A 9,723-nucleotide genomic window follows, 5' to 3' on the forward strand; every position below is an offset into this window, starting at 1 on the left:
GCCATGTCTAGTTTAAGCAAAGAAGCCAGCAGTTTTGGTCATCGTTTTATTTTGTAACATTTATAATATATTTTCATATTATATTCTTCAGGCTGCGCCTGAAGAATATAATATTTTTATTTTTTATTTCTATATGTATTTTTATGTTTTAATTGTTATTTATAATTGTGTTTTATTTACAATATTTGTATTTTTAGAGTTTCATTCTACTTTTATTTAATATTTTTCTGTTTGAATTTTGCTGGTTCCATTGTGACAAACTGCCCCATGTTGAATGACAATGTTGTCACAGCTGTATCAAAAATAAATCCTAATTTGGACTCCCCTGCGTCTGACGTCACGCCAAATCCCCCTCCGGTCACGTGGTGCGGAGATGAGCTGGATTAATGCAGCGGTGGGAACGAACGGGACGCAAACGGGAAACGAAAACAACTCAGGATTTAACGGCGACCGAATGCTGCGACGGTGAGCTGTAGCTCTGAAAAACCATCGATTTAAATAAAAAAACAATAATATCGCCTCGAGTTAGAAGGCCATACATGAACTAGCTGGTGCTGTTTTTGGACGTAAAGATGATTTCTCCGTGGGACAGATGGTACTCGACCAGCTGCTGTCTGTGCTGTCATGTACGGACGGGCACCATTATCCTGGGCATCTGGTATATGGTGAGTCAATACAACTCTTACATTTAATAACACACGTATTTATAGACCTTCTGTTTATTTTTATATCCAACAAAAACTATTTGGAACATGATCATCATTAGTAAATAATAATAACACTAGTAGAATTAAAAATTAATTAATTTTACAATACAATACATCTTTATGTCGTTTGATGTTTGAAATTCTGCACACAACTTTATAATGTCCAATAATATTGTTTATGATATTGTGGTAATGCCACAGAGCAACACTTGCTGCTAGAATCTGAAAACAGAATTAAAAAGAAAACCAGAGAAGCCTTAAATAATTGAACCACTAAACAATATCGTATTTACTCCCACGATGTCCTACCTCCACCTAGTCTTAATCTGAAAGTTGAGGCTTGTTTTAGACACCTGAGCCCTTTTACGTGATAATGAAATAAATTAATAAATAAATCCTTGATTTTATCAAACTGTGTCAGAATGCTGAAACATAGGAGATGCAAATACACCGATTATTCTGGTCCCGTCCAGTTTCTTATGCACTGCAAGGAACAGCAGAATTCATTAACCTAAAAACAACCGTGATGCTTACTGACACAGACAGGAAAATGCTGTCACAGACAAAACTTTATCAGAGACACTGAATGAGGATAAAGGCAGTGTGTGTCACAGATTCATTTAATTTATGATTTGTCCGTTATGTAGAGCTAACATTAGAACATGGTTCATGGGACTCATTTTGTTTGGTCTGGAAAGTATAACAGCATTGTCAAACATTTCAGCAGGTCTAGAATAATATGTACAATTATATATAATATATACAATTTATATATATGTATACACACACACACACACACACACACATCATTAATAAATGAATAAAAGAATTTAAACATGTATTATCAAAGTGAATGCAAATACTTTAGATTGTGTGTTTATAATTAAAATTAAATTAAATTTATACTTCACACAAGATACTGCAGGTATAACTTTATAACAAACTGAGCAGTACACTAATCTGAAAAGTTTATTGCGAAATGTAATTTACACCATAAATAGACAATGACGTTTTCATCTTATTCTGTAAAAAAATAATTAGTTGTATAATAATCTTTTTCAGCTGATCAATGCAGTGGTTTTGTTGATCCTGTTGTCGGCTCTCAATGACCCGGTCCAGTACCACTACCACCTCACCAGCTCTGAACTCGGCACGGATCTGGATGTCATGGACGATGCAAGTACGTCTGAGTCATTTAATCCCCTATGGCTATTAAATTCCAGTATGAGCAAACAAGTCATCATCCACGTTTTAAGTTTCAAAGACTGCTATTGTATTTCACTGCTGTCTGTGCGGCTATAGATTCTGGCTCTGGTGACTTTGATTAAAACCGGCTCTCATCAGCAGGACTCAAACTATGATTCCTTGTAATTAGTCTGGACAGCTTTGCATCTGTTAGATGAAGCCTGTTTTGTAACAGGCGCTGAAGTAGACAGAGTGTACGGTGGAGTGTCCTTTAACATTTGAGCTTCATTTCAAAGACCAGCACAACTGAACTCAATGTACTTTCAGTGCTGAGAGCACGAGCAGCTCTCATTCATTTGATAGATTACTGCATCACATTCAAAAGTGTCAGAGATTAGTAAAACCCTGTAATATTAGCCAATAGGTTTACTCAATCAGCAATAGTAATTCAGGATGTTAATGTTAATGTTATATACTCTAAAAAGATGGAAAATTATAAACTAAGGCCAGAAATCTCCCGGCTGGCCGTGGAGGAGTTAGAGCAGATATTTCCTTGTTTTGCTCCACTATGTGCTTACTAGGCTATAAAGCTTTTTGTTGTTTATTTCTCAATAATATGAGATATGCCTGTGTTTTGGAGAGAATGTGAGTCTGGTTTTGGAAACACAGCACTATATATATAGTAGGTCAGGTAACTAGTTCATGGTGCCTGTAATGTTTGTGAGAGCTAGGCCGAGCTACTAAAATTTTAACTTAGGCGGACAATGTTACTGGCTCGTACTGTATGTCAGCCTCTAGCTTTTTCTGATGAATTAGTAAGTTGGTTCATGAATGAATCATTCAGAAATGTACACAGATATATTTTCATAGAAATTTCAGTGCAAAATAATTTATTACATGTGACGGATATATTACAATGCTTTTTAAAAAATATTTTTTAAATTAATTTTACGGCATAATGACAATTCTTTACAATTTACATAGATACATTTCACTGCATTTTCAAAGAAACTTCAAGGCTTAATAAGAAAATGTATTAAATTTTAGACCGATATATTTTCCACTTTGATGATACTTCTGGCTATTGACAATAATGTTCGGATTTGTTTGAATTCTGATTGACAGTCTTAATTTGATTCAGTACCATTTCTAATAAATTCCTCATTCAGGTCGATATGATTTGGATCTTATTCGATTTATCTGGCCCAGTCTAAATTTCAGTTATTGCAGTTAATTTGTAGAAATATAGCCTACAAGAAATTCTCTATGAACTTTACAAGGAGAATAGTTGATTTTGCATTATTAAAACAGTTGAAGTTAAAAATAAAAACATTCATCCCAAGCATTATTTGAGCTTTTGTAGTGAGCTCAGCAGAATCAGATATTTAGACCCAATCCTAGATGGTACATTTTGGCTGTTAGTCTCAATATTGCTTGTGAAGATCTAATGTTGTGTATTTCCTTTACAGACATGTGTATCGCTGCTGCAATTTCATTGCTGATGATTTTGATTTGTGGGATGGCGACCTACGGTGCATATAAGGTTTGAAAACTTGCTTATTATTAAATGGACTATTCACCTTAAAATTAAAGTTCTGCTATTATTTACTCACCATCATGTTGTTCCAAACCCATAAGACTGGCTTTCTTGCATTGAACTTAAACAGCAGGGTGAGTTAATATAACAGAACTTCCATTTGTGATTGAAAGATGATTGGAGATCATCAAATAATACTCAGTCTATTTGTTATGATTCTGCTAAATTAATCAAATTAAATGCTTAATTAATAATTTTGTGCAGCGTAGTGAAATGATTTCTTTCTTTTCTTTCAGCAACATGCTGCTTGGATCATTCCTTTCTTCTGCTACCAGATCTTTGACTTTGCTCTTAATACACTGGTAGCAATAAGTGTTGTTGTCTACCCCAACACCATACAGGACTATCTTCAGCAGTTGGTACGTGTCTGATCTGACTCTTAAAATGACTTGCTGAGTATCATTGTGTTATTGACTCCATGTGTCTTTATGTTTTAACAGCCTGGGACCTTTCCATACAAAGAGGACTTGATGTCCACAAACAACATGTGCCTAGTATTAGCAGTGCTCCTCTTTGTTGGATGCATCTTAGCCTTTAAGGTAAAGAGAAACAACTGTACTGCTTTCCCTTTATTGTGATGTTCTGGATCCTTTTTTGTTCACTATAGCTAGATGCGATGCACAGTAGCCTGCAGGGTGACTGCTTTAGACAAACACTGTGTTGTCCTTCTAGAAGCCTGACTCTTCCAGTAGACTTCAGATGTGATACAGATCGCTTTATGACAGCCTGCACGCATTAGAGAGAGGCAGATTACTCTGCTGGGATAAACACAGTGTGCTAAAATTAACCTCGTGCTGTTGTATGCATGACAGTCTACTAGGTTGTTTGTTGCATTGTGATCTGTCTAAATCACCTCTGAGAATGAACGTCATCATTGATTTTAGTGGCAAATGTGTTGAAAAAAAAAACGTTTAGACTGAACATTTTACTAAAGGGTTCATTTCTTGAACCGTAAAAGCCAATATTTGGCTGATAGTTTTTAGGTTTGTCAGCATTGTATTAATTTTGCATTTTTTTGGGTGAACTAGTTCTTTGATGCAAAAAGATGGTTATTATTAAAAATGAAGAATCAAAAAAGAAAGGTGACCAGTTATAGCACAACCTTAGCTAATACTGTCATTTTGTGTATTTTAAACAAAAAATGGATTTTACATGAAAAAAAAATCCCGTTTATGTTATTTGTCCCATATGTTCTTGTTATAATTTTTTACCAGCTGGAAACTAAATAGTGTAGACAAGGCACTGTATCTGTGGCTCATTATTTTTTATTGCTTAAGCCATATGCACATGATTTATGATGGTGTTTTATTTAGCATCAACGGTGGTTCTTCCTCGTTTTCTCTTTAGGCTTACCTTATTGCCTGTGTGTGGAACTGCTACAGATACGTCAGTGGAAGAAGCACTACAGAGGTCCTGGTTTATGTCACCACGAATGATACTACCGTAAGTCAGAGGTTTATATGAACAAACTGTTTAACAAACTGTTTAACGTCTTGTTTCTTTACAACATATTTGCAAATGTCTCCATAATGAACACACAAAGACTATTTCAACTAAATGCTGTTCTTTTGAGGCTTCTATTCATCAATAATCCTGGAAAAATGTATCATAGTTTCCAGAAAAATCTTTAAGCTGCACAGCTGTATTCAGCAGAAATAAAAATAAAAGCTGAGTAGTAAAGTTGCTTAATATTCAGTTTTGCCAACACAGGAATAAATAACTATTTTCTAATTTACATTGTAATAATATTACACTAGTTTATACTATATTTTTGATTAAATAAATTCAAATTTATTTTAAAAACAGAAAAATGTTTGAATGGGGGTGGTGTAATTATGGATAATAATCTTTAGGAGTTTGATTTTGATTCTATTTAATAAACCCAGGTCCTTACTTACATTTAAGGAGGCAACAAACACAAGATACTACCTTTAATATACCATATAAATCTATATGAGAGTTATATTTTATAAACAAAATACCTAATTAAAAAGATATTATTTAGGTAACATTTAAATTACAATAAATACATTACAAATTACATTAAAAGTAAACATTGCTAAAATAGTAAATAATTACTTTCTGAATGTATATCTTTAACTTTTATTAGGATTTGGACAAAGTAATGAATCATGGTTCAGTAAGTGAAATGTGAATTGAATATGGCGCTGATTCAGTGAGTTTGTGAGTCGTATCAGTCGATTCACTGAAAATAACTGATCCACACAAGTCATTCTTTCCCAAATCGGGCTAAACTGGTCGTGCTGTACATGTCGGCTAAAGAATGCAACTGTTTTAATACCATTAACTAAACTAAACATAACAAGAATCACCCGGTTCGATTCCCGGCCCAACATGTGATTCAGTCATAAAAATATATAGAGTTTATCTCTGCACAGCTATAGGGGATGTTCTGACGTGCATCTCAGCAGGATCATGATGACGGTCTCCTCATGTCCTCTGTGTGGTTGAGTCAGTGTTTATGGAGGGCATTAGAGAGGGCAGTGTGCTGTGTTCCTCTACTGCCTCTAATCTCACTACTGTCTGCCATAAGTAATACTGTCTTACTGCCTCTGTCTGTCTGTCCTGCTGCTCTGTTGACCCTCCAGTCACTGACAACTCACATGCATGAAGAGTTACATTTAATGCATTTGACAGATGCTTTTATCTAAAGTGACATAGAGGAATGCATTTTATTTGTATGTTTATAATTATTAAAAAAAAGTTTTTTATGGGTGGGTGATTTGACTAATTGGATTGCCCGGGTCATTCCACAGCTGAATTCCACAGATGGACAGCCAGTATAATGAGTGGTCAGATGCTTTAAAAAGAGACCGAAAGAACTGAAATAAAAGGCCATTGAGAAGCATGGGGCTTTTTTACCATTCAGCTGCAGGCCGTAACATAACTGTCCACACTTGTTTTGTTCATTTGAAATCCCCATTCCAGCCATCCTGACAAGGTGAAAATGTGATCCCCTCGGGGCATTCATGACCATATTACTAATTAGCTCACCTTTTCATAATAATTGAGAAAGTTTTGGGCTGGTTTTTCTGTATAGGGAGAATGAACTTCCCTCTTTGGAGACACAGATAGCATTTCAAGGACCCTCTGACACAGAGTTACTCAAAAATGCTTTAGTTTTATGTCTGACATGGCCTTGGTTTACAGGTGGCTAGCAAAGCAACACAAATTACATTTTTTAAAAGGTATTTTTTACAGATAGAGACAGTAAGGCACAGACAGGATTCAAACCTGCATCCTCTAAAGCACCATCGATCAATGGCTATTTTCAAAACATACTTCCATGCTACACTTATTATATCTTTAGTATGCATTATGTATAAAACTTAATAAAAACTATGTAGACATTTGAATAAATAAATAAAAATGATAAAAGCAAAAATTAGGATGAAAACGTAAAATCTCGAAATAATAAATCTTATTCAATATAGTAACTATTGCTGCTAATATATCCAAGATATCAAATATGTACACTATGTAAAGAAATACCAAGATGTACAGAGCCCAGAACATGACATATAAAAGAAAAAATTGATCTTGTGACCACGAATTAAGAATTTGTTCACATAATTTTTTAATTCCTGGCCGTGTTTTATAAATTAGGCCCAATGTTTTGGTTCAGGGCCAGTTTGTACTTATTTTTCCCCCTAATTTTAGTTATATTGTAGCCATGTTTGTAATAATTTGTTACCTAGTTAATTTAGGTACCGGTAAATCATGATTTAGAAAAATGAAAAAATTAAAAATTAAAATTCTGTCATCAATTACTCACCCCCATGTTGTTCCAAACCCGTAAGTCCTGAGTTCATCGTCAGAAAACAAATTAAGATATTTTGGATGAAATCCGAGAGCTTTCTGACCCTGTATAGACAGCCATGCAACTGACACGTTCAAGGCCTAGAAAGATAGCAAAGTCATTGTTAAAATAATCCATGTGACATAAAGTATTCAACCTTAATTTTATGAAGCTACGAGAATAATTTTTGTGTGCAAAGAAAACGAAAATACCAACTGAGGAATTTATTAAGTTGTGGAAAATGAATTCTCAGTTTGTAGCCATTATTCCTTTTTGTTCCACTGTGACATTGTTTATTTCTCTCCAATGTTCATGTGGGGGGCTCTCTATATGCGCTCTCTAAATGTGCAGTAGCTGACTAGAGTAATGTATCCCATAATGCAGTGCTCTCAACTTGACCAATAATCTCCAGTGTGATGAATGAACCAGTTTAAACTCTATCATTCACTCATTATGTTGAGTTGAGACATTTCTACACAAAATTGTGTAGAAATGTCAAACGCATTCTAAGTAACAGTTTATTTTATACAGAATTATAGCCCCCCGTTTAAAACTTAAAATTTTGCATAACGTGTTCGGTTTCATACTAGTTTGAAATCTAATTGACAGATTATACTACAGCTAAACTTATATACTATAAGCTAATATTAATGACAAACAGCGTGTGCTAATGACTTTTTTATTCTTTGTGTCTTGATTAATTTAAGAATATAGTGTACAACATAAAAGGGGAACATATTGAATGCGTAAAGCATTAACTATGATGTTACTGTTTTATTTTCAGGTACTACTTCCACCCTACGAGGAGGCCGTCACCATGCCACCGAAGGATCCCCCTCCTCAGTATGTTTCAGCTTGAGAATCACACCACTCTCTTACAACGCTCCTTCCAAACCTTCCCCAAAGAAACACTCTCCGTCACAATAGTCCATTCCGTTGCCCCGGTCTCCTGTTTGTCGCTGTGTGACGAAAGTCTCCTCTCTGGAGGCAGCAGTATGACTTTGAGCCGCCCTTCCCTCGACGAGGCTGCCCAGCTGTCCACAACCCAACGCTGTGTGTCAGCTCCAATCTGATTTGCACTTTCGGCGATTATGTGCGGCACTGGCAATTTTAATACTGTGAACTACTCAGTAGTGTTGCTGTCTACTGATATACCTGAGATTTGAATCCGGCGTGCATGATAAACACGGGAGTTACGTAAGAGCACTTTTAAAAATTGGGATTACCTAGAAATATACTGAATGTAAGAAGCTGGCATTTTCACTTAAATTTCGTTGTACTGTACGAAATAAAAATAATATAACTAAAGAATATAACTCAGAATATAACTAAATTAGTTATTAAAGAAATAATAAAGTGAGCAATTCTACACCATTTTATCTAACAAAATGAAATTTTGTAAGTCTTCCTTTATACACAATGTCCCAAAACATTATGCAATCACTGATTGATATTCTCTTTCAATCAATCAAATGCTAATCGTTAGTTTTAGATGGTTTAGATGTCGCAAAGACTGAACGATTCTGCTGCTTGTGAACAGTTTTAAAGCTGGATACACATAATATTGAAACATTTGAAAGATTCATGCATCATGGGGGATCTGATTTTAAATTAAAGGACGTGTCACTTGTTTACTAAAAAAATAATTAAAAAAAGCAAAAATTTGGCTTAAGGTGCCATCACATTTACCATTGTTTTACTAGGAATCCATGCGATTAGGAATTTAGTTTGGTGGTGAAGGATTTTACAGCATTAAATCTTGTACGCAAATTCTCCACATTGACGAACAGTTTTGGTAGAAGTTTTGGTAAATGCATCTTTAAAGATGAGGAACTTAGAATGGAAGTGAAATGGACCAATCTGTTAAAATTACACTGTGTGTGTCAACATGATTTTAGTGTAAAAAAAAAAAAATCACAAGCTTTTTCTGTTACGTTATATCCCATTTTATAATTTAACCCCTAAATTTATTAAAATAGATTTGTGGGATAGTTGCCAAAAATGGAAATCCTGTTACTAACTATTGAATTAATTGGCCCAGAAAGGTAGCAAGATCATCATTAAAATAGTCCATGTTACATCACTGGTTTAACCATAATTTTACAGAGCTGCAAGAATACTTATGTAATGTTGCGTTGTGGTACTCCCATGAATGCGTGTCGAAGTCTGACGCGCAAGAGAAGAGATTGTTGAATAAAGTCGTTATTTTTTGTTTTTGTTTTCTTTGCACACAGAAAGTATTCTCATAGCTTCGTTAAATTAAGGTTGAACCCCTAATGACACATTTACTACCTATTTGTGTCTTGAATGTTTCAGTTGCATTGCTGTCCATGCAGAGCCGGAAAGCTCTCGGATTTCATCAAAACGATCTTAATTTGTGTTTCGAAGATGAACAAAGGTTTTAAGGGTTTGGA

The 9,723-nt window shown here is 34.8% G+C and overlaps 1 protein-coding gene across 1 annotated transcript; it reads left to right on the plus strand.

Annotated features, from left to right (window-relative positions):
* Positions 1-393: 393 nt before the first annotated feature.
* On the plus strand, positions 394-8,611 carry LOC132145481 (lysosomal-associated transmembrane protein 4B-like). The gene is made up of 7 exons (XM_059556558.1): positions 394-665; positions 1,770-1,887; positions 3,362-3,435; positions 3,726-3,848; positions 3,930-4,028; positions 4,837-4,932; positions 8,094-8,611. The coding sequence occupies exons 1-7, from the start codon at positions 573-575 to the stop codon at positions 8,166-8,168; spliced, it is 678 nt and encodes a 225-aa protein (XP_059412541.1). The 5' UTR covers positions 394-572; the 3' UTR covers positions 8,169-8,611.
* The last annotated feature ends 1,112 nt before the right edge of the window (positions 8,612-9,723 follow it).

The sequence above is a fragment of the Carassius carassius genome, chromosome 8 (assembly GCF_963082965.1).
Source record: "Carassius carassius chromosome 8, fCarCar2.1, whole genome shotgun sequence".
NCBI classification, from domain to species: Eukaryota; Metazoa; Chordata; class Actinopteri; order Cypriniformes; family Cyprinidae; genus Carassius; species Carassius carassius.